Source organism: Cydia strobilella, chromosome 8 (assembly GCF_947568885.1).
Source record: "Cydia strobilella chromosome 8, ilCydStro3.1, whole genome shotgun sequence".
Classification (NCBI taxonomy): Eukaryota; Metazoa; Arthropoda; class Insecta; order Lepidoptera; family Tortricidae; genus Cydia; species Cydia strobilella.
This window is the reverse complement of record NC_086048.1, coordinates 11,108,571-11,136,529: the sequence shown is the minus strand read 5'-3', so window position 1 is coordinate 11,136,529 and position 27,959 is coordinate 11,108,571. Positions and strand designations below refer to the sequence as shown.

Below are 27,959 nucleotides of genomic sequence, written 5' to 3'. Positions count from 1 at the left end.
AAAAATATTTTTTTATTGTATAACCCTTATAAAAATTGGAAGACTTAGTGTACTTTTTGTAGGAATGCATAAAAATCTGACTAACGCTCCTTTGAAATAGCCTCTTGCACGGAGTTTCGTAAGAGTTTGATCGTAGCAGCTTGGTCCTGAGCACCTATCACAGCACTACCAGAAACTATCATGTTAGCTCCGGCCTGAAAAAAAAAAACTACTAGATATAACCTTAAAAAGTATTGTAAAAAACACGACAAGTATGAAGCTGACATGATTAGTATCAAGTATCTACAAGTGTAGATTAGTTTTATGATAATGATCTCCTTGCTTAAGCTTATACTAGGTTCATTGTGTATTATGTAAAATAGTCTTCAAATATTTAATTACTGGCATAGTAACCAGACAAAATTGTTTCTAACCTTAGCACAGCAGTCAATGGTAGAAGGTCCCACACCCCCATCCACCTCAATGTCTAGCAGTGGATAGTGCTCCCGCAGATACTGCACTTTAGCCATCTGGTCCTGCATGAATTTCTGGCCCCCAAACCCTGGCTCCACCGTCATTATGAGCACCATATCCGATATGTTTATGTATTTCTCCACTTCTGCTACTGGTGTGCCTGGTTTGATGGCTACTCCAACCTGGAAAGTGATTAATTTTGGTTTCCTTCTTAGATGAGATGAGATAGACTATTTATCTACAAAGGCGTAAACATAAGCTTAATTTAACCTTTTTAGGGTTCCGTGCCCAAAGGGTAAAAACGGGGCCCTATTCTGTCTGTTCCTGTCCGTCTGTCTGTCACCAGGCTGTATCTCATGAACCGTGATAGTGTATGTACCGTGTATTTCTGTTGCTGCTATACAACAAATACTAAAAACAGAATTAAATATTAAATAAATATTTAAGTGGGGCTCCCATACAACAAACATGATTTTTTTGTCGTTTTTTGCGTAATGGTACAGAACCCTTCGTGCGCGAGTCCGATTCGCACTTGGCCGGTTTTTTTTAACCCCCGATGCAAAAAGAGGGGTTTTATATGTTTAATGCCAATGTCTGTTGGTCTGTCTGTGGCATCACAGCTCTCTAACAGATGGACCGCTTCCGATGCTGTTTTCTTTTTTACATGAAAGTAAGTTTTCTTGTGGTGGTTCTTAGCTATGTTTGATAGAAAACAGTTGACAACAAAGTTGAGTATAGTTGTGATGGACCAGTATAGGATAACAGGAATATATAATATTAATTTGACTATCACCAGCGGCATATGTGTATAAAGACACTAAACAATGTTGCTCTATGCCATGGCTAAAATATTCAAAATGATAGATTTTCTTACCTTCATGCCACTTTCTTTAATCTTTCTACAAACATCCTCTACATTTGTGACTGGCTCAATGTGGAATGTGTACTGGTTGACACCTGCATCAGCCATAGGCACAATCCACTGAAATTTTAGAATAAAATTTGATTTTCGTTTTGAATGTTGTCGCTTTACTTGTAAATTCCGATATGTGCTCTATTTTTAAAAACTAAAATGAAACCCTGACACATGGTTTTCTTTTCTTTAAAAACTATAGTGAAACCTTGAAAACTGATTCTATGCACAATTTGAATTGGCCCTGTGTGTATGGGACACATACTGAAGTACTTTAAAGAGTTTAAATAATTATATAACAGTAAAGACGAGACGAACAACAACGTAGAGATACTCACTTGTTCAGGATTGGACACCATCATGTGTGTCTCGAAGAACGCATTTTTTATCTTAGAACGAAGGCACTTAACTATAGGATGGCCAAATGTCAAATTTGGAACGAAATGCCCATCCATTACGTCTAAATGCAAATAATCTGCACCATTATCGAGAAGTTTTTGAGATTCTTCGTATAATTTTGATAAATCGGCGTTTAATATTGAAGGTCCAATTAAAGCTCTCAAATTACGGGAAGTCATGATTTAAAGATATGTGTAAACTTATAACTTATTTACGATGATAACAGGCACCCCTAAATAGGAAAAACAATAGGGAAAATTGGTTGGGAATGCTAAAAAGATAGGTTATTTGTCCTTCTCCTTTTGGCTGGTATGACATTGACTTCACACTGACAGGTCATTGCTGCGTTCTGTTTCGTTAAAAAATTGTGTCTTAAATTGCGTTTGGCGTTAATGAAATTAATGTATAGTTTGTCAAAGGACTGTCTCATTTCAAACATAGACAGAGAGAATCATACTTTCATTGTCTTACACTAGTACTAACACCCAAAAGAAAAGGATGAGTATAGTTTTTTTTGTTCTTATTCACTGCTAATTTGGTTTGACAAAGTATAGCTTTCGCTTTTCGGTGAAGGAAAACATCGTGAGGAAACCGGACTAATCCCGATAAGGCCTAGTTTACCCTCTGGGTTGGGAGGTCAGATGGCAGTCGCTTTCTTAAAAACTAGAACCTACGTCAATTCTTGGGATTAGTTGCCAAGCGGACCCCAGGCTCCCATGGGCCGTGGTAAAATGCCGGGACAACGCGAGGAAGGTGATGATGTTAATGAAAAATGTAAAATACGAGTATTTATGTTTGCGAAAATAACTCAAGCACGACTCAATTTTGTCCCGAGTTGATCCATAATCCACCGTTTTCCGTAGAAACCAAATTAAAAGATTAAGATTCTCTAATTTATTCTGGCTGTATATACAAGTTGAAATTTTAATCACGAGCCATACTCTGCGTAGTGACACTGAACAACTTTTATTATGGGACCAATGTCGAAATCGCGAAAAAAATTTGGCTGTCCCATAAAAATCTGCGACATCACATTAGGCCGTAATGTATGAAACAGCCAATTTTTTTTTCGCAATTTCGGCATTGGTCCCATAAAGTTGTTCAGTATGACCTATACATTCATTACGCTGAGTATGGATAGTGATTAAAATTTCACCCTGTATAAGGTTTCACTCAGTGTTTCCGTTCACTGGTTTCACTACATAGAGAAACATGGCTTAAGACAAGAGCGATTCATGTTTCTCCCTCTCTTATCGTCTCAAATGGCACATTAGATCACAGCATTAGGTAGATGGCGTTCCTAATCTAAAATGCTGATTCGCGCTTTTAAGATTTACCTTGGAATAATGAAACACAGCTTTTGAGTAATTAGATTAATTATGTAATTTAGGTCCTGGGCTTTATAATTTGATACGCCAAGTTTTACTTGAAGTACCTATCTATTTTTTTGTGACGTGGGTACATTGGCATTGTCACTGCCAAGAACGCGGAGAAAGCCAAGTCGCTGTGTCGAATCTCGCAGCCACCTAGACCTTTTGTTAACTTCTTACAGATTTAATTTAATTTGTTATGATTATATTTTATTCGTTATTTCATAGCCGAATGTTGACTCACATATTTTTTTACGTTTTGTTTTCAGGCGTGTTCTATTCAGATTGTGTTAACAAATATTGCAATTCAAACTTGTGCATGAATAAACAACATACCTTGTGTAAATTTCCGGTAAGAGATAAAAATAATACCATGGACTTTGTATCTGTCCCGTAAAAGTTTACCTTTGCGAACTTATAACATGATTTTAATGTTTGAACCCGGCTTGTAACTCCCTGGGATCTTGCTAGCCAAAAAACGACCTTGAGGGGTTAAATTTTAAAATCAAATTTTGATTGCCTTTGCTGACCCGATATCGCGTCAATGGTAAGCGAAGGGTTGAAGTAGCTACCCATCTAACAGAAAAATACTGAAGAAGAAATAGAAATATATTTAATAATATTTACTGTGACAGAAACTTCAATGGTACAGTTAGGGTATTAAGGGCTTATTCTATAGGTACATCAGCTTTTGCACCGGTATGGCGCACCGAGACAAATATTTTACCTTCACTAGGTAAATATAGGGTCAAACCAAATTGTCAGTAAATAAAAACAAAAAAAAATATACTTATCCTTTTCTTTTGGGTGCTAGTACTAGTGTAGACAAAGATAGTATGATTCTTTCTGTCTATGTTTGAAATGAGACAGTCCTTTGACAAATTATATCTAACACTGTTACCGGGTAATTAAACAAAAACCGGCCAAGTGCGAGTCGTACTCGCGCACGAAGGGTTCCGTACCATTACGCAAAAAACGGCAAAAGAATCACGTTTGTTGTATGGAAGCCCCACTTAAATATTTATATTATTCTGATTTTAGTATATACGTATGTTGTTATAGCGGCAACAGAAATACATCATCTGTGAAAATTTCAACTGTCTAGCTATCACGGTTCATGAGATACAGCCTGGTGACAGACCGACAGACAGACAGAGAGCGGAGTCTTAGTAATAGGGGTCCCATTTTTACCCTTTGGGTACGGAACCCTAAAAAAGCTACTAACAATGTCGAAGTTATAAGTAAGGAAATAAAATAAAAAACTATTTTCTTGTGATTAATGGTGCATTAGCCCCAACTGCTTTTTAATGAGCTTAATAACTATATTTGGCATTATGGTTTTTTTAATCCTAAAATATTATTATTTTGGGAACTGGAAATCGCAGAATGAAAAAACTTCCAATGAGGTGGGCGATGATCGATATTGGAAACTTTTTATGAGGTCATCTCGCGTTGTGGAGGACCTTAAGGGAGGTATATATCCAGCAGTCTTTCTTTCTTAATTATTTGGATCAATGTCACATTTCAGACTCCAGGTCCCGCCGCACACTGCCTCGACTATGAGCTGACGATAAAAAGCGACAAGGACAAACAGTTAATCCTCGACAAGATAAATGCGCGACGCGATAAAGTGGCATCAGGCGATATTCGGTCATTGCCCGCCGCCGAGGATATGTTTAAAATGGTAATCTTTGCAAAGGGTAAATTTGGTACGTCTCTGGGGTGCGAGTGTCGACCTAGCGTAGCGGAGAATTATGTTTGCTATTTGATCTATGGACACATCAAGAGGCGGAACGATATCGAAAATATAAAAACCGGCCAAGTGCGGGTCGGACTCGCGCACGAAGGGTTCCGTACCATTATCTATAAAAACGGCAAAAAAATCACGTTTGTTGTATGGGAGCCCCCCTTAAATATTTATTTTATTCTGTTTTTAGTATTTGTTGTTATAGCGGCAACAGAAATACATCATCTGTGAAAATTTCAACTGTCTAGCTATCAGGGTTCATGAGATACAGCCTGGTGACAGACGGACGGACAGATAGACAGACAGCGAAGTCTTAGTAATAGGGTCCCGTTTTTACCCTTTGGGTACGGAACCCTAGAAAAGGGGTAGGTACGCACAGTTAATCACGAACTCATAAATAGACCTACCTATACTCGTAGTTAGTCAAGCAAATCCTGTCAGTAGAAAAAGGCGGCAAATTTAAAAAATGTAGGCGCGAAGGGATCGTCCCATAGACAATTTGAATTTCGCGCCTTTTTCTACTGAAAATATTTGCTTGACCAGCTATATATATGCTTCGATCCCCAAAATTGGAACTCCTAGTCCCTTCATCGTTAGAAGTAAAAATCTAAACCCATGTCGCAACTGAGACGGTGTAGCATCATTATGCGTAAAAAGCCGCAATTTACTTCTCGGTTCGCTATCGAGGTGCGCCTCAGAGGAACATTAATAATATAGAGGTGACAAGGGGGGAGGGACAGATGACCGAGCGAGGTCGTCTTATGGAATTTTCAGTAGTAGCAGAGAAAGCGCTGTTATTGTTTGGTCTTGTCATTGTCTCACTTTTTATTTTTGCCTCTAAAAAGTCCTAAGTGTTACGCCAAAACGGTAAACGTATTGTTGTTCCTCACCAAAGTTTCGTGGGCAACAATGAACACGAGTAACACGACTAAATTACATTACGCGGGATGTTTTTGTGGTATTGAGAGTTGCATTCATATCATGTTGCGCTATAAGTTATAGTCATATCTCTTTCCTTAATTTGTCCAACAACGCATAGCAAATAGTAATAACAAAACACGAAGGGAGTTGCAAAATTAGGTTTATTTGTTTATCACTTGTTGGTTTTCCGTTCCATTTGTAACAGATTAAACGATTTGGTTGGTTCTATAAGGATTTTGTGATACCTACAGCATATACTCATACTCATTTATTAATAATATTATTACATATTACACGTCATAAATTTAATTACATGAGACAGATTACATTATTTTACAGTTTTGGGTAGTGTAGGTAAGGTAGGTACACTATTCTATCTGGTGTAGAGTACACGCGGTAGGCCAAAAGGTAAATACGCAGCTATACGAAGGAATGAGATAGCAATATCGCTTCTCTCTAACGCATAAACATGACCCTTAGATTGGCCTACGTTGGCCCAATATGTATACCTACTCAGCACAGAAATTTTGATTATGAGTTAAGATCGTGAGTTCATGCATGTTAAAATATCCCTTCGACCTAAAATGTAGGCGATCTCGTTTATATTTCAAATAACCTTTTTTATAGTCAGCCGGTAAAACATCCGATGTCAGCCATAAAATACATTGTGGCACCCTAGATCAACTAGGTAAAGCCCTCTGAGATACTGCACCAAAACTTACTACTGCATCTCTATAGGGCCCTCCACACTCAGAGCACGAATCACGGCGCGGAGCCGCGAACGCGAGTGTGGAGCGGGCTTATCACTTAGACGGCTCGTTCGGTATATGCCCGATGTTTTTTAAAGTTAAACTGTGTAATTTCTATGATTGTAGGAGTGGAATGAAGAGCTGGCCGAATCTGCCCAGCGCTGGGCCGACCAATGCGTGTCTAACAAAGCCGTTGGAGAAGTGGAAGATGACTGTCGCGATATAGGTAGCTACTTCATTGACTTTGTATATTACTTCGTAAATACGGGCCTTACGGGCACTACGAAGTGGGCCAGTTCCCTGTTGTACTAAGCGCGTTTGCACATGTTCGTTTGTGCACACATGTTCGCTGGGAATTATATGAACGGGCCTATCTTTATTTTTGAAATCTTTGAGCTACTTACGTATCCTTGAGGCTTTATCCAGTTTTTAAAGTAATAGTGAGCATCCACCAGAGTAGAGCGAGGTAGCGGAGCGTGGCGAGGAAAAAAACCCAATATGAAACGCCAAACTCACACACCAATAGAAACTACTTAAGAGGAAAGGGGACGAACGCATCTCCAATCAAACGTAGTCCCCATTTTCGTTTCTAGGATATTGGTATCGAAAAATATCAAACGAAGCGGCATAGCTGTGCCAGCTGTGGTATATCAAGCTGTATCAAAATATTTTCAATTTATTTTATTCTGGTTTTAGTATTTGTTGTTATAGCCGCAAAAGAAATACATCATCAGTGAATCAACTATCTAGCTATCACGGTTCATGAGATACAGCCTGGTGATAAACAGACGGACAGACACACACAGACGGACAGTGGAGTCTTAGTAGGGTCCCGTTTTTAGTTTTTTACCCTTTGGGTACGGAACCCTAAAAACATGCATTGGATGCATCGGGCTGTGACTAAGATTGTTTTACTATAAGTACCTATACCTAGCTAATACGATCCCTTTTAACCATTTCTGATACTAAACACGACCGTATTTTGTAGTTTTGGAGCAGGATTTTTTTGATTGAAGACCTTTGAGTAACTCTGTCAATATATGTACCCACCTGCCGGGCTAGCACATGATTGGCGCGAGAGTATCCGCCGCGACATAGACTACCCGTCCCTCTTTAATTCATACAGTTCATACAGTAAAAGACGGGTAGTCTATCTCGCAGCGAGATACTGTCGCGCCAATCATGTGCTGAGAATCATGTTTATGGAAGCGTGTTATAATTTTTAATTTTTTAGTAAAAGTTTGTTCGAAAAGATCTTCGAGAGCCACAACAATTTTCGTAACTCCGTATCTTGTTTCACACAATCTATGTCTTCGTGTTTACACAATATAGGTAAATTAATTCGCGAACAGGTGTTTTAATAACAGCAGTCTTGATATAATTGACGCTATTGGCGCTGATACTGGAGATAGATATTGGAGTTTATAATAGTACATTGTGATACAAGTGTGCTAATTTGGTCATTACACACGAGGCGATATTGTGAGCTATTGTAAGCGAGCGCGCAATAAGAAACCCAATGTGTATAATGACCAATGCACACGCGTTTCATACGACGTTTTTCAACACACTTGCACACAAAACAGTAACTTTCATATTAATCAGGGCCGCGGCAGGCGGTCGGGCGCGCCGGCGCCCGCCAGTCCGACCAATTAAAGTAGGCTCCTTTTCCATGCATATTATTACCTTCTTAACTCAGTCGGATGCTATAATGAAAAAGCACGAGTGTTATAACATACTGAAAAAGCACACGTGTTTAATATCTAGAACTATGAGCCAAAAACTGTGGAATAAAAAGTCGTTTTGAGCAAGTGTGTTGAAATAGTTATTTTTAATACAGTTGCTCAAAAAGTGCTACTTTACGTAGCTGTTTAGCGTGCGGAAAGTTGGTTTTCGCGAACTAGTTGGGAGGAACGCGGAGATGAGACCGGAGTGGCGTCGTAACCTGCGGGAAGGCATGACAAAGCACGAAGAGCTCTGGGTGGACCAACTCGCAGCAGAAACTAATTCCCAGAGCTGCTGGATCACCCCAGGAGTCAAGATCTGTGATTGGTGTGGCAAGAAATTCCGATCGGCCATTGGTCTATACGTGGTCTATACAGTCACTGCAGTCGATGTAGACTGTAGACTACCTCCTCAAAATACCTCTAAAGGCTGGCGTCCACTAGACTCGCCGAGGCGAATCGAATCGAATCGCAATAATTCGCCTCCTATATTTTCTATGCAACTGCGTCCGTTGACGAAGAGCCGCGGCGCGCCGATTCGAATCTACCGCGCGCATTGCTCGTTAGGCGAATTTCTGCGGCTACGCGTTTCGACTCGACTCGGCGCGCCTCAGTGGACGCAGGGTAGCGGATGAGTGATGACGGATGGTTTCGTTTTTGAGTTTAGGTAGCATTTCTTCGTCCGAACTATCCATCATCGACAAACTGTACAAGCACGACCTCAGCACAAGCGCCCGTGACTTCGACTCGCTTCGATTCGTCTGTGATGAACGCACACGGAAAAAATGCGACTCGATTCAGCGTGGCTCGTTTCGACTTTAATGGACGCCAGCCTTTATCTGTAAAGATGCTGTGGCCAATGATGATGAAATATTATTAATTATTCTATTTCATAGAGACCATGCGAGTCGGACAAAACATCGCTACAGTGTACGGCGAAGCACCAGGCTTGACGCCGACGGCGCTCGTCGACGTGTGGTACCTACAACTGTTAAACGTGAACGCAAGCGTGCTATCCAGATATCGCTCGTAAGTCTCTAGTAATACAGAGGGGTAACCGCGAATATCGAAGTTCGCAAATTGCGAGCATCTCTCTGTTAGTCTAATTACGCCTTACTTGGAGTAAAAGAGAAAGATGCCTGCAATTTAAGAACTTCGGTATTCGCAGTAGGCCACACACGAGACAGCGCGTCCAAGGCGTAAGACCTAATACGCCTGCCGTATTGAAAATGGTATAATGGCATGCTTACTATATTATAGTATGTACTTACATAGACAGGAAGTCAATAGTGATGGTTGTTATACATTACAGCGAGAGCCACTGCACTGCCTGTTTTTCCAGTGATAAAACAGTGATTATCAAGAACGTTTTAATGTATCGTTACTAGGTATGAGTCGCTGTAATATCCAGTCATATTTAGGAGTGTAGGTACTTATATTAATCCCCAAACAAAGGTACTTGCACTGAATTTAATTTCAAAAAAGCCGTAGGCGCCATAGAAATAAAATGGAATCAAAATTGCAATTTTATAAATAATTAATTAATTATACAATTCCTGGTATTAATTTTCTCGGTTGAATAGGGATTTACTTTTAAAGATAATCGTGGAAAGCAATAATAATAAGTGAATGTATTGTATATATAGAGTTTGATTTTCCTACGGCCCGCTTGTGAAATGAGGAATACTTTAGTGTCTAAAAGCCCTACCTATTAGACTTGGTACGGACCGATGGCTGTTCGATCGAGTGAAAGTGGTTCGCCGTACGTCCGTCCGTTAAGGATGCAGCTGTGAGTGAGAGGTAGTGGTCGGGTACGCCGAGGGTACGCCCGTCTATTAGTTTTATGTATTTTTCCAGATCAAGTGAATCAGGACCCTCCAGTTACAATCAATTCACGCAACTCGTATGGGCAGCTTCATACCAAGTGGGGTGTGGAGGAGTAAAATTCAAAGTAAGATATTATTGTGTCACGGTTCCTAATCCTGTCCAAGCGCCCTAAGCCCCTGCCTACCTGGGTCTCTGCTGGCAATCGACTGACAGTAGATGTTCGGGGCGGCCTCGCACTACATCGAGGCGATCAGTTGAGAAAGAGGCTGTCGTAAGGTCGTAACTGGTCTCGGTTGGGAAGAGCTGTAATTTACCGCTCAAGATCGCGACAAATGGATTTTTCTTTGCGAGTCCTATGCCCCTTATGAGGGATAACAGGATCACATCATCATTATCATCATCATCATCATTGTCATGGTGGCGGATTAGTCAATGATTGACCTAATTGTGTTTTGATTGACCTAAAAGAAGCAATTATTAACCCATATGGGTCGATCAGTGTGATATGATGAAATTATATATCGGCACTACATACTATGAGAAAAACTTGTATCTTGTTATGTCAATCAAAAGAAAAATGTGGTACATACATAGGTATAGGATGCATAGTAGACCGGGCTCTCAGTGAAGTTCCGTTTGCAAAAATTGCGGACCGCAGTTTGACTTCTGACCCTCGTAGTCGGGTTCCTACGCTCCTAGAAACCCGATGTTGCCGGGCTGAAAAGTAGTGCCGTTACCCCCACTAGCCCTTTGAATTTTCCACTTACAATTCTCATACATTCGCTATCGAAAAAATCTCACCTTTTGAGGCCATTATTCTTTTTCTAATTGGAACAAATAATCATTTATCAAGATGGAAAAAATGGTTTAATTTTAGTTATTATTAATAAAGACTATTTACAGGAGTATTTCAAAGATTCAGAGGAGAAAAAAGATCGAGTAGTATACAGATTAGTATGCAATTTCGCTCCATCAGGGAACCAATTAAATCAACCAGTTTATACAGCTGGGCAACCTGGCAAATGTGACTATGGTACCAGTGACACGTATAAGAAATTATGTAGTAAGTGGTTTATATTATAATTGTTTAGTGTACAAGTTTATTTTGTATGTGTTGATGAACAATGGTGTACCGGATATTTAGGAGTTCAACACGTAGAGACCCTTATGACCCTTTAAGAAATGTAAGGGATACACCGGGGTGGATGCTGCGTGTCATGGCATGCACACAGAGCCAGTATTGACAGAACTCCCCAGGAACACTCGGGTACGGGGGGTCGCCACTTCTTAACAGCTCGCCTCAAGCGGCCCAGCGTTGTCTGATTGCACTAGGAAAATCAGAGGGCGATGGGGTCATCACATGGGGATGTGTTTGTAACCGTAATAATAATGCCCCCGCATTATTATTTAATTACGGTATAAACACATCCCAAAAAAAATTTGACATTATTTCAGATTCTCAACCAATTAATTTACATGGAAACGATAATGCAGAGTTAGATGATTCTGAATCTGATGAAGCTGAATTCACAACAGATATTATAAATGTAGACGAAACCTCTGTAATAAATAATCAAACAACAAATTTGACTACAGATGATCCGAACCTGTACGGGGACGACAATATGACTTTTGATTATTTTTCACATTTGTTTGAATTAACAAAAGAACATTTTTCGAGCAGTACCACTCCAGGGGTATCTAAATGTAAAAACGAATTAGCAGTTGATGAAATTGTTAAAATTGTAAAAAATAAACTAAGTGATGACCCAGCTTTGAAAGCTATTCTTGCAACGACTGTATCTACTTCGTCTGGTAATATTATTAAAGATGAAAAAGTGGCTGAGTTTTTGAATAAAATTTACAAAAAGGCGACATCACCAACAAAACCCGAAGCGATCAGCACAGATTACGTTAATTCAACATTACTTGTTAATCTGGTGGAAGCAGTTATGTTCAGGCACACAGGTTATAAACTATTTATTTTTTATTTCTGCATAGAATATCTAATCTAATTACGTAGTACTTATTAAGAATCCTCTGCTTTTAAGTACTTAACATTTATTTGTTGTTGCAGATGGAATAAATGACCAAGTAACACAAGAAATACTGGGACCATTTGTCAATCCCATTAAAATACAAGCTGTTTCTGCAGTTAAATCAAGTTATGATTTTACTGGGCATTACTTTTTTCCTGAATACGATGGGGAAGATACTACTAAAATATTTAGGGAAACTGATTACGATATTTCTTATAAACCTTCGGAGTCAGATGTTGTAATGGAAATTGAAGAAATAAGAAAAAGCAGACCTACCCGAGATTTTATAGAAGAAATACTTGAAACGGAACCCATCATAGAAACTACAACAAGAATGAAACCTCTTTCACCTGATGACATGAGGCTACAAACTAGTGGTTATAGTAATATGAGGAATTTTCTAAAAGATATTGCTGAAAAATCTGAAAGTAAATAATAAATTATAAGCAATGAACTATATAGTTTTTACATGACTTTAGTATGGCTACCTATAGTACCTATGCGATACTATTTTTGTACTATATAATTTTATTCTTTTTTATTTAAAAGTAGATAAAATACATATTATGTGTATGTGACCCTATCGTTCCCATAATATGTTTGGTGACATGAATATACAGAATATATTGTCAACGATTTATAACTTGCACCCATCTCTCGAACAAAGTGTACTTACGGCGAATCGGTGCAAACTATATGTCGTCCATTTTGACTAGAGTCGGACCGAGCTAAATCTGCACGGCATTTGCAATGACAAAATGTGGAGATATCATCATAAATATCAAATTTATTTAAGAATATAATGCCATTATAAAAATGGCACATCCACACTTTGTTCTGTGGAAATAGAAGCAGAGTTAGCTGAGCGGACTCTATGCTAAGGTAACCTATGCAATGGGCAGAGAGTTACACTTAAAAGTAATACCTGGGAGACCGAGCTTTACTAGGAAAACATACAAAAACTCAAAAATGCGCGTTTTCCCAGAGATACCAAAGACCTAGCAAGATTGATTTTTCGCCCCCGAAAACCCCCATATAGCAAATTTCATCGAAATCGTTAGAGCCAGTTCCGAGATCACCGAAATATATAAATATACAAACATATACAAGAATTGCTCGTTTAAAGATATAAGATGTATTAATCAAATCTCTTATATTTTTAGGTTTGAATGATATGTCTATAAAAAAAGTACCAAATATATCTAAACGGAAAAAACGAAGGAACAAAAATGTTAAAACACATAAAACTTTTGGGTTAGACTACGATATAAGTATGATGTCGAGATTTTATGAGCGCCGCCCTAATGGGAAACATATTTCATTTCATAAGAAGCAGTCACCATTAAAACATAGCAGTCAAGCAGAAAAATTTATATTAGAATACAATAATATTTTTTCCCAAAGTAAATGTTTGACATCGATCCCTTTAGGATCAATGCTTATATTGCCTGTCGTAAATCATTTATGTTATCAGAGATAAATAAACCAGCTCAGTTATTATTCACTTGTTTAATTTAGTAAGTGTGATAAAATAAAGAATATAAACATGTGACTACTATACATACATATCGGTACACTTGCATTACAATGGTGCTCACTACGAGTTTTTCTATGCCTATTACGATTACTTTTCCACGATTGTAAGATTTTACTAAAAGCTAAAACCAATAAATTTTTAGGGATCTCCTTTTTCTTTGATTTACATTCTGGAACTTCTTTATCTTCCTTGTGTTTGCAAGCGTGGCTTCTTTTTTTTCTTGGTTTTTGATCGTTGCATAAGCAATCAACATATTCTTTCCCAGTACATTCATATTTCATTGAAGGCGTAACTAGAGATGGTTCATTGGAATGTTTATAACGATGCACAGTTCCGGTCTCATCCAAATCTTTTCGTCTTACGTCGAGTGCTCGTCGCTCACAATAATCTTCATCTGGAAGGGTGGTTTCCCCGGCGGCAGTATCGCTTGCTTGTACGTTTCGATTGTAGAATATGCGACTACAAGTATATCTTCGCGTACAGTTTTCAACGTGTCCCCACGGCGTCCTCCCGTTTGGAAAACCTCCGCCACCCCCGCCATTCCAGCTACCTCCGCCACCGCCACCTCCACCATTATTAATGGTATTGCCATTCGCGTCAGTCATTTTTGGCATCGTCCATGTACATGTAATTCTACGTGTACAAGCGCTCTGCGGAGAAAAGCTACCGATTATAGTCATTTGTATAGTAGACTGCGCAGTTGTTGTTTCAGGTTGTTGTGATTCTGGTGACTTTTGTTTTAGGTCAGAGAGTTTAATTTTAGTAGTTTTAGGTTTAGTGGTTGTGGGTTTAGTGGTTGTGGGTTTAGTGGTTGTGGGTTTAGTGGTTTTAGGTTTAGTGGTTGTAGGTTTAGTGGTTGTAGGTTTAGTGGTTTTAGGTTTAACGGTTTTTTTGTCGTCTTTGTTTTTTCTTCTTATGTTATAGTCAATTTCCCCACCGCGGTTTTTTCTAAAATTCATTAACTCGTCAAATGACAAAGACCTGTCTGCACTTTCATGACGATGTTCCTTGATATATTTTCCTGGTATCGTTATGAGTTCTGAAATAATTTCAATGTTTCCATATGTTCTGAATTTACTTTTTATATTGTTTCGCAGTGTCGTATATCTTGGATTTCGTTTTGATCGTTTAAGCGATTCATCTACTTTCCAAAGATCTGAAAATTGTGTTTCCATTAGTCTTTTTGACCTTTCTCTAGGATTTACGAAATAGGGATGGTGGTTACGATAAATCTTTCTCAACGATCTTGGTGTATTTGTTATTTGCTTATGTATATTCATGTGGTGCGTAAAATAATCTCCTTTGTAGTTGCCAGTACTTTGGTCTTTACGCAATGAGGTAATTGAATCCGTAGATTGCTTTGTAGGGTGCCTACCGTTGAATTCTACCCCACCACGAAGAGCTAAGTTGGGAAGATAATCGTAGTACACATATTCGCCTGGGATTCTGCGACGATTTTCCAAGCCCGGATTCTCAATATTAAGACAATGACAATTGTAATTGCAATTATTTACAGTTGTGACTGGATTCGGCATGCAGGTAAGTTTTTGTGAGTCACATGCATCTATAGATGCATGGTCTTTTTTCTTGCAGGAAGGTGGTGTTAGTATATATTCATTTCTTCCTTTAGCTTTTCGAGTACATTGAGGTTGTCCTATTTCACTAGCATAGTGGAACGTATTGTCATTCTGAATAATGTTTCCAGGAATTCCTGACTTACGAGTACATTGCCCATCAAAAGTTAGTGGTTCTAGGTTGATATCATAATAATTAGGGTTAACCGTGTCTCTCATGTAATCATTCCTACTGTAATGTTCTATTGGAGATCTTGTTCTGTAAACAGCACCGTAAATGTTCTGAGAATGTCCTAAGAGGTTTTGGCGAGCTAAAACATCATGCAATGGAGCGATATCTGGTAATTCCTGTATATTTTGTTGTTTCACTGGTGTTATGTGGTGTACGAGTCCTGAAATCGAAACAAAGTCATGATCTTTCATTATAAATAACAAGAGTCGTAGGTATAGAAAAATTTACCATAAGGCATTTTTCTCTAATTTCCTTACCGCGCGTGCTATTTGGGATGTGTCTTAAATTCTGGTGCCTCACAAAATTCAATCTATCTTGTTTCATATCTCGGTTTTTGTAGTCGAGCTGAAGAGGGTCCATATCCAACTTCACTGGATTTTTCGGCAAGTTAATGATTCTCAATAGACTGTTTTCGGTTGTTGCCATTGTTTTCTGAGCTAAAATAACACAAATGACTAGTTATCATCACAATTTTACGCTTAAGCTTACTAATAAGCAGCCAATGATTAAACTTTTTGAACGCCATGAGTGCTAAGACTTAATTCAACATCCAGATGGAGAATAAATATTGTAATTACCAACCAATTTTTGCTGATATAATAGATTCAGAGGGATTGCGTCTGGACCATTGCACATGTGTTTGGCGCTTGACGTTCAAAGAGCGAAGTAAATATTTGAACATTTTACGTTTTTCTGTCACAGATTTACAAAGGCCCGTAAATCTTTCATCTTTATGAGAGTTTTCTTTGCATTGCGTGGCCGGGTATCCAATTGTGTATACTGGTTTACCTCGAACGTTTCCTTTGGGAGCAAAGTTACAAACGAATCTGTCTATCATCGTGCCTTTGTCGTCTATCTGGAAAGTATTATTATGTTAGTTTATTGACTTTTCAATTTTCATCAAACTTTTTTTTGCATTGTGAGCGACTGAAAACTCGCACGTATGTTTGTGTAAGTTTAAATAGCTTAGACTTAATTCATTATTTAGCAAATACAATCTAAATGCTTCCTAAGCTTAAATTGTAGTATAGGTAAATATTTTATATCGTAAAACCTCTCAACTATAGTCCAATACTGCCAATACGGTCCACAAGTTCAAAAGGAAATTAAGTATCAATACCAATGTTCCTGTTGGTTTACTCCGAGTTTTTTCTTCCCTTTATAAACATACCTTGCCTTAGAACTACAAAAATACATTAAAAGATACACCTGAATGAAAAAGAAAATAGTTAATTTTGGACCATAGTTGGGAGGTGCGACTGCAAAAATCGAATAAGTATCTGCCATCATTCAATATTGCGATACTCACGTTAAATCTCGCTTTTCCGCAGCCGACTAGCGTTGTTTCTGCCCAGATTAATTGTGTGAAATCATTAGTTTTACGGCACTCTGATCTGAAGAAGGTTTAGGTGAAGGAAGAACAATCAAAATTAATCAAGCAAACAGTGTTATTATAGAATTCTGAAAACTTCAGGATATTGCCGCGTAGACAAGAAGTTTTAAAATATAGCAGTGGGAATGATTTTGCAATGTTTAAAGACATACCTATTGAAAGCGGCCTTTATAAATTACTCAAGCCAAACAATATATAGGTATGTATTGCCATGTATGATGTATGGCAACTACTAGTTGTCTTACATAGTTGTCTGATAGGTGTAATATAATACATTCTAGGTATCTACATAATACCTAAAAGTTAAACATACTTAACTTACGGAATTTACGTAAAATCGTCATAACTCTGTCGCACACAGTATATTTACTTACTGGTTGTAAAAAGTGACACTACCGTTGTAGTCTAAAGCTTGCATGTACCACATTTCAACGAAACTTTTAACGCTTAATCCAGGCGACAGACCCATCACAGTAGCAATGCTCTGCCCGACTTTTGTGTCCACTGAAACAACAGTCCTTTTCATTATATTTCATAATAAGTTATTTTGTCATTTAACCCAATTTCTAAACTAAAACTTAATTTACTTTTCTACTCGTTGACTTTAATGGTTGAATTAAAACTTCGTATACCTACCAAACTGGAATCACATACTTTTCACTGTGGGCACTTGGGCAGACTCCACTATAATAACTTCTTACGAAACGCTATAGTCAACTGTAATGAATTTGACCAATCACGTGTCGTTGCGATCAAGATAGGAAAAGACATCAACGTGCGAGTATTTAATGAATAAGCAGTTGCGTTGATGTATTTTGTACTATCTGTTTATCTAGTGAGATACCTAATTTTGTTTTAATTAATAAGTTTGTATAGATGAAAAAGTATTGTATACAATATTGATATAATCAAGCTTTTCAATCTCGTACCTACTAAAGCCACTCAGCAAGCTTCATGGCCTAAACACAGTGCTCGAATGAATAGCTCTCTATTATATCAAGATTGTATAAAATACTATTCAGTAGTTACAAGTGTAGTGTGTGTAGTTAATTATGCATATTCACCGTATATGCGTCATATAATATATAAATTATTGTTTACCCAAATCGCGACAGGAGTCCTTCCTATCGGGACGGACGGCGGGGTCGCACTGGTCTGCCCATCGTTGGGCAGATAAAGCCAGTTCTTCAGACCAACGCTGTAATTAAGAAAAAACGTTATTGATTAAATAATATAATTTTTGATTAATTTACCTGCTAAACAATGTGTGGGTTGGTATTTTTAGCGATCTAAACAAGATGGAGGATGACACTTTAATTACTAGAAAACTTTCTTCACTATTTTCTGCCACTTAAATGATGACTCACGCTAGACCGGGCCGAGGCATTCGACATGTAATTTTCTATGACGGCTGATCTCGGTGATCGCGTGATGCTTTCCATAGAAAGCCCGGCCTTGCATTTATCCTTTAGGACTTCTTTTGGCAGCCCAAGAGTGGATTTTTGTAGTTACTCAAGCGTGTCAGATTAAGATATGAGTGATATCTTGCTACCCGTGGAGTCTACTTTAACCACTTTTAACCGTCTCGCTCACGCTTACGCTCAGTGAGAGTGAGAGAAGAACCTGAGCCCACGGGGCCTTAACTATTCTGCCGCAACACGGATCACTACCGTAGGTGACTTTGGAAAACCAGCTTCTTTTGGAATTTGCTGCTGGTGAATACCTACGGTGAACAATTGAATGAATTTTCATATATCAGTATACTACTCACGGTTCGTATAGCGATTACGGAATGGAAAACGACCCTTGCATCAGGTCCGACGTCGGATCCGTTCGCAAGTGTGGATCTAAGGCCGGCCGCATATACACGAAATTTTTACCCGGTTTCCGTACGTCAAAGAGTATAATAGTATATGTATAGCCGTACGTAATGACATGTGCAAGCGAGACAACAGTGCTATGAAAGTTTATAGTGACGTCCCGTTCGCACAGTATGTCATCCCGTACGGAAACCGAATAAAAATTCCGTATGCATGCGGCCGGCCTTAGATCCACACTTGCGAACGGATCCGATGTCGGACCTGATGTCGATGTCGTTTTCCATTTCACGAAATATCAGCGCATCGTTAACAATATTTGAAATATATAGTTGGTCAAACCAAATTGTCAGTAAATAAGAAAAAAAAAACTAGTACTACTAGTGTAAGACAAAGATAATAGTATGATTTTCTCTGTCTTTGAAATGAGACAGTCCTTTGACAAACTATAAAAACATAGTGCAAAAATATCAAACATTGAACATTTTTGGCAATTCGAGACAAAGTATTTCTACATGTCAAATTATATTGTTAACCCTTAAATGCATGATTTTTCTTTTTGCCTGAAGTTAATATATGTCTTACATAATTGTTTACACGATTCTGAAAAAAAAAACAATTATAACATCGATTTTAACTGCTAAACCTATGTTAGAATTTACATAGGGTAAATAATAATTTATGTAAATTTATACAATTATTTGTAAAAAATATAAAAAATCTTACTACCTTTAGAAATGTATACTACATAGTCTACATATTTGTAATATACCTAAAATAAAGATTTTAAATATAAATAATTACAAACCCCGAAAAAAACCGCCTAAATTACATACTAAAAATCATCAATTTTTCCAAATTTTCCGCCATTTCGTCTCAGAAGAATAGTTACCATTTGTTATGCAATGGCTGCAAACTGGTTATTTGGCGTGAGTGTTGAAATTGAAAGCTAAGCGTAGCGAGGCTTTCAAGACACGAGACGCCAAATAATTTTGCAGCCGTGCGGAACACACAACTTTTCACCTCACTACAGCGAGGAAAATGCGAGATGCGAGAAAAAGAAATCAAATAAAAATATATTATATTTAATTTTGCCCTCTATTTAACATATCAAATTTAAGACATAACACACTCAAATCCAAACAAAATAAACAAGAGAAAAGCACACATATTCATCGTGTTCCAAATTCAAATGACTTTTGCACGCTAGCGGATAGAATAGACTTTTTGCACGCAGATTTCGCGCTATAAACAGAGGTTTTCCGAGCGAGTGAGGTGAAAATGTAATTTTTATTAAACTTAAATGCTGCGCAAATTTGTATTAAACAACGGAAAGTTTGCGATCAAAATAATTATACAGGACCAAATAGATTTTATATAATTATGCATAAAATTATATATTTTTTGTTGTGTGCATAAATCACTATGCATTTAAGGGTTAAATATGTTATTGTATTTCATGAGACGGAAAACGACCCTTGCTCGGGCCCGAGATCGGATCCGTTCGCAAGTGTCCGGTGGCCGTATGGATCTGATAAGCTCCTGAAATTGTACACCTTTTGATACGTAATAGAAATAACAAGTACTTCTTACTTCCGTTGGCGCTACAATCCTTTGTGGGTCTTGGTACAGAAATAACAAGTACTGGTTTCTATTAGCACGTCTTCTCATCTTGCCTTTTTACAGATAATTTTTTTGAAAACAGACTCACTAAATTAGTAATGATTTTTTTTCTGATGGACGTTTAGGTAAACGCGCGTAAAGCACTGATTTTGTCGGTCTTATTTGTAAATTTCGTAGTTTGGACGGCTAAAAATGGTAATTTTGTATTACACATATCCTCTATACTCCACCTTTTACAGACTTAATTTTTATTATTATGACTTTGAAGCAGTGTAAATAAAAGTTTGACGAAATCAATTTTCTCCAGAAATTACTTCAAAACAAGTGACAATTTCTCTTGAAAATCGATTCAATTTTAACGTAATTTTGATACTTAAACAATCTACAACATTTGCTGAAACTGTTCTTATACATCAATTTGTATTATTTACTACCATAATTTTTTGATGAATTTTTAAAAACTGCCCCTTCTCTTCATATATTACCGGTGACGCACGCTCGCTGCTAATCGAAACAAATACTTGTTATTTAAGTAGATATTACGTAACAAAACGTGTATAATTTCAACGACTAAATCTCCAAAATCTTTACCGGGCTCTTACTTATATATATGATGTAAATAATTTATGGTTCCATGTTTCGTGTCCTTACTTCCTTAGTTATGTAAATTGAATGAGAAACAGATAGGTGAATGCGTAATGGGTTGTAACAAATCTTACTCATAATTCAATGGGGTTTGAGACAACCTATGTTTAGGCCTGTTTATAGGTTACTGGCTCCCGCCTACGACTTCGTCCGGGTAGAAGGTTAAAATAATTTCAACCCCAAGGGGGTAATCGGAGGTAAAAAAGTATGGGGTTGAATTAAAAAAAAACCTTAGTCGAGCTATACAAAATTTAAATAATATACATTTCGAGTACAAGTTAATTAACCACGAAATAAATCTGCGGGGTGACATTTCACGTGTTTTGTTTTTATTACTTACTTTGACAAAATAATATGTATGTATATAGGTATATTTTACTTTTTTTGACAAGATACGAAGATAAGTTGGCGCCACTGTAGATGTAGGTCTAGACAAACAGATCTCAAAATTCTTCTTGCTTATTTTTATAAAATCAATACACAAAGGTATTTTAACGTCTAAATGTGCCATTTTTAACCTGTCTAATTTTGCATATATTTTAGTAAGCACTTTTTTAAACCACCAACGTTTATTGAGCTATATCTATTGTTTACCATGATTAATCAAAGATGGACAAAGATTTACCACAATTATGAATAAGGAGTGAAAATTCCCGATAAAAAAGCTTGAAACCCCTACAACTTCTATGCATTTGACATTTTGAAAGACCTCCGTGAAGACCTCCATCTACACTAGCGCCCTTAGCGGTGATATTAAACGCGGTAGCCCTCATTCATAACTAGATTCAGAACAAAATACCAACTAAAGGATTACTCTCACTAGAACGGTCCGGGTCCGGGTCTGAGCCGAGGCGTTCGACATTTCATTTTCTATAGGAAGCATCACGTGCCCACCAATCAGCCATCATAGAAAACTGACCCCGTGGCCCGAACCCGGACCGTTATAGCATGAGCCATCCTTTAATGGATTGCAGTTTTCTTTTTATTGGAAGACTAGATAAAGTATTCAAAATCGATTGTTTTTTTCCTTATTTTGTATTGGCTTTATTTAGAATTTAATAAATGAAGTGAATTATGTAGCACTTAGCAGACAGCTCATTCGGAGTGCTTCCGGGTACTAAGTAAATATTTTCTCCATTCATCTTCCGGTAGCAGGAAGTTTTAAAACAGAGAAAGTTTAAAATAATATTCAATACCAGTCACTAAGGAAATTAGGGCTTTTTTAATGGTCGGGGAGCCCAAGAGGGGATTTTTGAAGTTACTATAAGATATGGGGGATACCTTGCATCCTGTTGAGTACCTCCACCAAAGTATGCGTCTTTGACACCGAGCAGGGGGTCAAGGACAGCCCGTCTGAATAGTAAAAAAAATCGCCACCTTGAAATACTCGAGCGCGTCAGATTAAGATATGGTGGATTAATTACTTGTTAAATAGTGCCCATTTCAATAATCTGTCGATTTTAACGATCCGTAAGGGAGTGGCAGGGACACAAAGTTGCAAAAATAATCGCAACCTTGATTTACTCGAGCGCGTTCGCTTTTTATTTTATTTTCAAGGGAATAATGCAAGAATAACTAAATACAAAAAAACTGCCGATTTGAGCAAGCAGAAGTGTCAAAAATCGTTTATCGTGCACCCATTTTTCCCTTTAGTTATATCGCTGACTCCTATTTGTAAATTAAGCTCTTTTATAAATTTTATCTAGTTAAGTATAACTTACGGGTGTACAATTTAATTGTTATTTATATTTTTAGTTGTTGCAATTTATTTTTTCTTTCTTTCTCCCACACTGTCCCCATATAGCCCTCTGCTGCCATTATTTTAATAATACGCTTTTAACGAAATAATTAAACAATGTTAATAACAGGGGAGCCCAAGATACTAAATTTGAAGTAACTCGAGCTTAAAAAAATTCGTTGTTACCCAACATTTATTAAGAAATCTTCAAACTGTGATATCTCTTGAACCCCTTGATCGATTTTGGTCTACTTAACGGCATTCTACTCAGTTTTTTAGGCACAATAAAATAACTACAAATAAAACCAACACATACGACAGGAATTTTTAAAATCTTAATTTTTTTTTTTCAAATAGTCAGAATAAGGATACTGCTCCACGTTATCGTCAGATTAAGGTTTTACATAACTGGGACATCAATCTGAACCTGTCTGTATCTGACACGCTCGAGTGTTTCATGATGGCGTTTTTTTTTGTAACTTTGTGACGCGGCCATTTGCTTACGGATCGCTGAAATCGTCAGATTATTGAAATATACATTTTTGTAGGGTCCATTTAACAACCCCTTTGAATATCTGACGCGCTCGAGTAAATTATTTGCCTATGTAAACCGGCAGATTACAAGTAAACTCGATCGCATTCCCTCTCTATCGCACCAATACATCAGTGCGAGCTAGTTTACGCAGTCACTAACTTAAACGTCAAGCGTCAACTCGTGGTAGCTGTGCATGTTTTTGACAAATATTGCCAGTTTACACAAAAGATACTTTGTTGTAACGCCCCCAAATCTGCCAAGTCAGCGAAGTTTATTCTGAGACTAACTATTTTATTCATGTTAGCGGCACTCGGTAAGTTCCTGGCCAGCCCGAGAGCGACAAAGTTCCTCCTTTGGTTGAATTTGTTGATGATCGTCTCGACATCCTCCTTTGTTATTAGAGCCGTCATGTCGTACGATCTGCAATATGGGCCCGGCCCCTGTCTCTGTAAGAATTAATAATTATAATAAGGTATACGTATTAGGGTCAAGGCGGGAACAGTGGCTCAGCTCGAACAGTGGCTCAGTCGCCCAAACATCGCCTCTCCGTGTTGAAATTAGGTTGAGTGAGCCAGTGTACCCGGCCTTTTTCTACCGAGCCACTGTTTCCTCCTTGACCCTACTCAAATCGACTTACAGGCGTATTCTGATTTTAATAACAGGTTATGAATTAGATCTAGATTAGTTATGGATCTGATCTGTCAGTGTCAAAAGTAACATTTTTAAACCAAAAACGTGACGTTTGACACTGACTTACTGATCAAATCTATAACTAATCCAGATGTAATTCATAACCTGTTATTAAAATTAGAATAAGTACGCCTATTACGCTCAATGAGACAAATATATATATATGTACATACCTATATACAGATGAAATCGTTTAATTTAATGCCGTCTGGAATGAAAGTACTCTAAAAACAATGGAGATAGCAAACTTCACTCAAAAAAACATTCCTTTATTTTTGAAAAGAAACAAAACACCATTCAAAGATTTTTTTAAACACACTCCCCTTACCCAGAAATCGAACCGGCTAAAATAAAAAATAAATTAAAACACAACCTGGCCCCGTAGCCAACACGCCAATCGCTAACGCTCCGTAGCGATACTAGCGATCGAAACGCAACTGTCACTGTCGCACTAATATGGAAGAGTGATAGAGAGATCCAAAGCGTTTCGTTGTCGAAGCGATAGCGATTGTCACCTTGGCTAGGCCGGCTGTACTTTTATAGCACCAATCGATAGGGTCAAGGTCAATCATAAGGATCAAAATCACTCTTTTAATTAAATAAAAGCATAACCATGACCACACTGTATATAGTTAAGTACAATAATAATTGATCAGAAACAAATAGGTAGGTTCAGTTAAAGAATTAAATTTCTGACCCATTTTGTACCTTGTCACAGTGACAATAGTATGAGATACTAGCGACTTTCATATTGATTGTCGCTGAGAAAGTACGAAATGGGTCGGAAATTAAATTAATTGACTGTACATACATATTAATAGTGCTCATCATAAGTGTAAATAAATATTGAAATAAAAATAAATAAATAAACATAGGCCGATCGATATCAGCTACTTTCTCCTAATCAGAATAAGATACCGAATATCGATGGATTTATCCCCACTATTTTTGTTACATTCTGTATGGGCGGGAAGTGTTATGACATTTTTCGTAAACTCGCTACATAACAAGCATCAATTAGCTATTCATCGTTTGTCTTAATCTGTCATTTCTTAGACTTTACATAAGTCAAGATTTGAAATAGAGGGATAAACCAAAAATTTATAATTGAGGCTTATAAATTGTAATGTTTTTTGAACTGAAGTGGGTTATGTACAATTTGTACCTAAAGGGTAAAATCGAAACCCTATTACTAAGACTCCGCTGTTCGTCTGTCTGTTCGTCTGTCTGTCACCAGGTTGTATCTCATGAACCGTGATAGCTAAGACAGTTGAAAGTTTTACAGATGATGTATTTCTGTTGCCGCTATAACAACAAATACTAAAAAGTATGGAACCCTCGGTGTGCGAGTCCGACTCGCACTTGGACCGGTTTTTATTACTTAGGAACCTACAGTAACATATAATTTGGTATGGCTTCAGCCGTTCTAATCTATCCTGGGTACACATATTTTGTATCTCTGTTGATTAAAAATAAACGAAGAAAGCTGTTGTTTTGTTTGGTTTTCAAATTAAAACTTTTCGTACTTTTTCGCAGGTTCTTCAGTACCTACAAATTAAAACCACGAGTCTGGCAATCGTGCCACGTGAGATTTCTGAAAAGCCAGGTGATTAAAAAGTTCCCGTTTTGGGGAACAGGAGTTATGACCGGGGTTGTTTTTGCAATGAACTAAAATAACTATAGAATCTTACTAGAGCTTAAAAATGACCCTGTCACCCTACGTGTATTGTGCCGCGTGCAGCTTGATAACGTCCAATATTGTAATGCCGCGCATGAGGGTTGACATGTAGTGGTAGAATTTTATTTGAGCCAATCACAATTTTTTTAAATAGCGGGAAATTGTGTATTGAATAAAGCTGCGTGCGTGGTAGGGATATATTAATGCAGAAAGAATAGTTGTGAGTGATACGTGTCAGATAATTGTAAGTCATAATATGACTTACAATTAATTATCCTTTGCTTTACATACCCACCATTGTTTGACTTGAAAACATCGGTCTATTTATATCTAATTCCTACGAGTAATAGTGTACTGAGGACCACTGTATGTAGTAGTAACTTTAACTATACACATTTAGCATCGACGGCTCCCTTCCTAGTAAGTTCGTAACGTAAGGGCAGGTACGTCGTTTTGTTTTTGTTTAAGAAATTTTACTCAATATGTTGCTGCTGCTGTCTATTGCAGAATTAAACAACCTTAGAAAATAAAGTCTTAAGCTAGACATTTTATTGTAATATGAAGCGAATTTTCTCTAACAATTGAGCTTTATTATCTTAACCGTTAACGGTTACGTGACTGCATGATATGTACGTGTGACGTTATGTACATGTAGATACCACTGGTATAGAATGCAGGATTTGGCCTGCACTTTACGGATACACCAACACGCCACTAATCAACTAATTAATTAACCCACCTTATACATGCAGAGCGTGTGGCTCGGACATATTCTGCAGTAATCACCGCAGCACCCACCAATGTTACTGATACAAATAAACACGAGCAATTTTACATTTATCATAATAAAATATCCTAAATCGAAATAACCTATCCAAAAGTTTTGTCAAACACGGCCTAATAGATTCGTTTTACAACGACTTGGCAGCTTTCAACTGGTGTCAGTAAAATGTCCATTTTCTGTTATGTTTTTTGTATTCTATTTTTTAGTGTTTGCATATTTTACGCATTCGGAGATAAACTGTTTCACCCAAAGATCCACAAGGACTACGAATTATGTAGGAGAACGCGAAGAAATTTCCAACTCAAGAGGTAAACTAGATGTAAATTTCCTCTCCCGTTCCATATTATTAAAACGTTACACGGTCTGTAATAAACGTTTTTTTTCAGGTGCTGCTCAACTTAAAGGAACTAACCATAAAACAAGCAATCTTAATAATGATTTAAAGTCCAATATTTTTGACAAAATACTGAGCGATGAAATGCTGCTAACTATGGAACACAGACATGACCAAAAAGACAGTTCTAAAAATCCTTTACCCCTTCCAAGTAGGCCTCATTTGATTACTCCAACTCTCGAAATAAAACAGAAATGGCCAATTTTCAAGCACATAAATAACGTAAGGGATGTTGACATAAGAGATCAGAACAAGCTCGTCAGTATCAAGATAAAAAATGACGATGAATATTTAGACCCTTTACCGAAATCTGAGATAACGTCGGAGTCAAAATTGGAAGCAAATGAACAAGGCGAACCGAATCGTAATAAGGTACTGTGGTTAAAACCAGAAATTAATAAATCTGTAAAAAACATACCATTTAAAAGTAAAGTCATCGGGATGAGAAGTTTATCTGACCCTGGAGTCAAAGAAAAGTGTAAGTGTAAAAAAACGAATCCATCAAGTCCATGCAAGTGTTCGGGAACTAGTCATAATAAAAAAAGATGTACCCACTCAACTCCGAACGCTAGAGTTCACGAGTGCTCGCGCTATGGCGCTGTAACTAACCACTCTTGCAGTCAGGGTCAGCCATTCCAAGACTTTGTAACTTCTAATCCATACAGTTTCTACCCAGTTTATGTACCCTATACATATTTTGCTAGTGAAGCTCCGATGGTTCCATACACAGTTAGCTATTCACAACCAATATTCAGCGATTTGAAAATTCCTCGGAAACATAAACACAAGTGCCGTAAGCAAACGACGCGTTTTGAAGAAGATTTATATTATGAAGACAACGATAGTCGCGAAAGAAAACTCTACGATGATAATGAATATTATCATGACAGTAAGAAGGAATCTACGAAAGGGATTGCTTATGATGTTAATCAAGATGCACTTATTAAAGAAATTGTAAAGGATTTGAAAATTCACAATAATAAGGATTTCGTCAAGGAGTGTTATTGTGATTCGTCTTTAAGAACATGTAGATCTAATATTTTTGTACTCATACTCATTTTGTCACTTTTAAAATTGTTATCGACAATATCTTTATGTTTTGGCTTGGAATAAACGTTTTTCTATTGAAGGGTATTTTTAGGGAGATATTTTTTTTCGTTGAGTAATTAGGATGCCG

General features: G+C 37.5%; 4 protein-coding genes across 5 annotated transcripts; 2 read left to right on the top strand and 2 right to left on the bottom strand.

Moving 5' to 3' along the window:
* Nucleotides 1-2: 2 nt before the first annotated feature.
* Nucleotides 3-2,085, bottom strand: LOC134743626 (ribulose-phosphate 3-epimerase). The gene is made up of 4 exons (XM_063677196.1): nucleotides 1,705-2,085; nucleotides 1,328-1,435; nucleotides 414-635; nucleotides 3-194 (listed from the first exon to the last, which is right to left on the bottom strand). Exons 1-4 carry the CDS (start codon nucleotides 1,942-1,944, stop codon nucleotides 81-83), a joined length of 684 nt encoding a protein of 227 aa, XP_063533266.1. The 5' UTR covers nucleotides 1,945-2,085; the 3' UTR covers nucleotides 3-80.
* A 1,244-nt stretch (nucleotides 2,086-3,329) lies between these two features.
* LOC134743622 (uncharacterized) lies at nucleotides 3,330-13,642 on the top strand. Of its 2 annotated transcripts, XM_063677188.1 has the most exons (9): nucleotides 3,330-3,487; nucleotides 4,664-4,819; nucleotides 6,679-6,778; nucleotides 9,173-9,305; nucleotides 10,134-10,227; nucleotides 11,007-11,166; nucleotides 11,559-12,071; nucleotides 12,181-12,570; nucleotides 13,306-13,642. In XM_063677188.1, the coding sequence occupies exons 1-9, from the start codon at nucleotides 3,335-3,337 to the stop codon at nucleotides 13,620-13,622; spliced, it is 2,016 nt and encodes a 671-aa protein (XP_063533258.1). In that variant the 5' UTR covers nucleotides 3,330-3,334; the 3' UTR covers nucleotides 13,623-13,642. The 2 variants fall into 2 exon arrangements, with proteins under 2 accessions (XP_063533258.1, XP_063533259.1); XM_063677189.1 differs by lacking the exon at nucleotides 13,306-13,642 and having other exon boundaries at nucleotides 12,181-12,592.
* Nucleotides 13,633-26,477, bottom strand: LOC134743621 (uncharacterized). The gene is made up of 8 exons (XM_063677187.1): nucleotides 26,344-26,477; nucleotides 23,524-23,682; nucleotides 17,980-18,076; nucleotides 17,253-17,382; nucleotides 16,795-16,879; nucleotides 16,173-16,341; nucleotides 15,743-15,922; nucleotides 13,633-15,645 (listed from the first exon to the last, which is right to left on the bottom strand). The coding sequence occupies exons 1-8, from the start codon at nucleotides 26,446-26,448 to the stop codon at nucleotides 13,652-13,654; spliced, it is 2,919 nt and encodes a 972-aa protein (XP_063533257.1). The 5' UTR covers nucleotides 26,449-26,477; the 3' UTR covers nucleotides 13,633-13,651.
* On the top strand, nucleotides 26,429-27,911 carry LOC134743623 (uncharacterized). The gene is made up of 2 exons (XM_063677191.1): nucleotides 26,429-26,696; nucleotides 26,775-27,911. Exons 1-2 carry the CDS (start codon nucleotides 26,570-26,572, stop codon nucleotides 27,893-27,895), a joined length of 1,248 nt encoding a protein of 415 aa, XP_063533261.1. The 5' UTR covers nucleotides 26,429-26,569; the 3' UTR covers nucleotides 27,896-27,911.
* The last annotated feature ends 48 nt before the right edge of the window (nucleotides 27,912-27,959 follow it).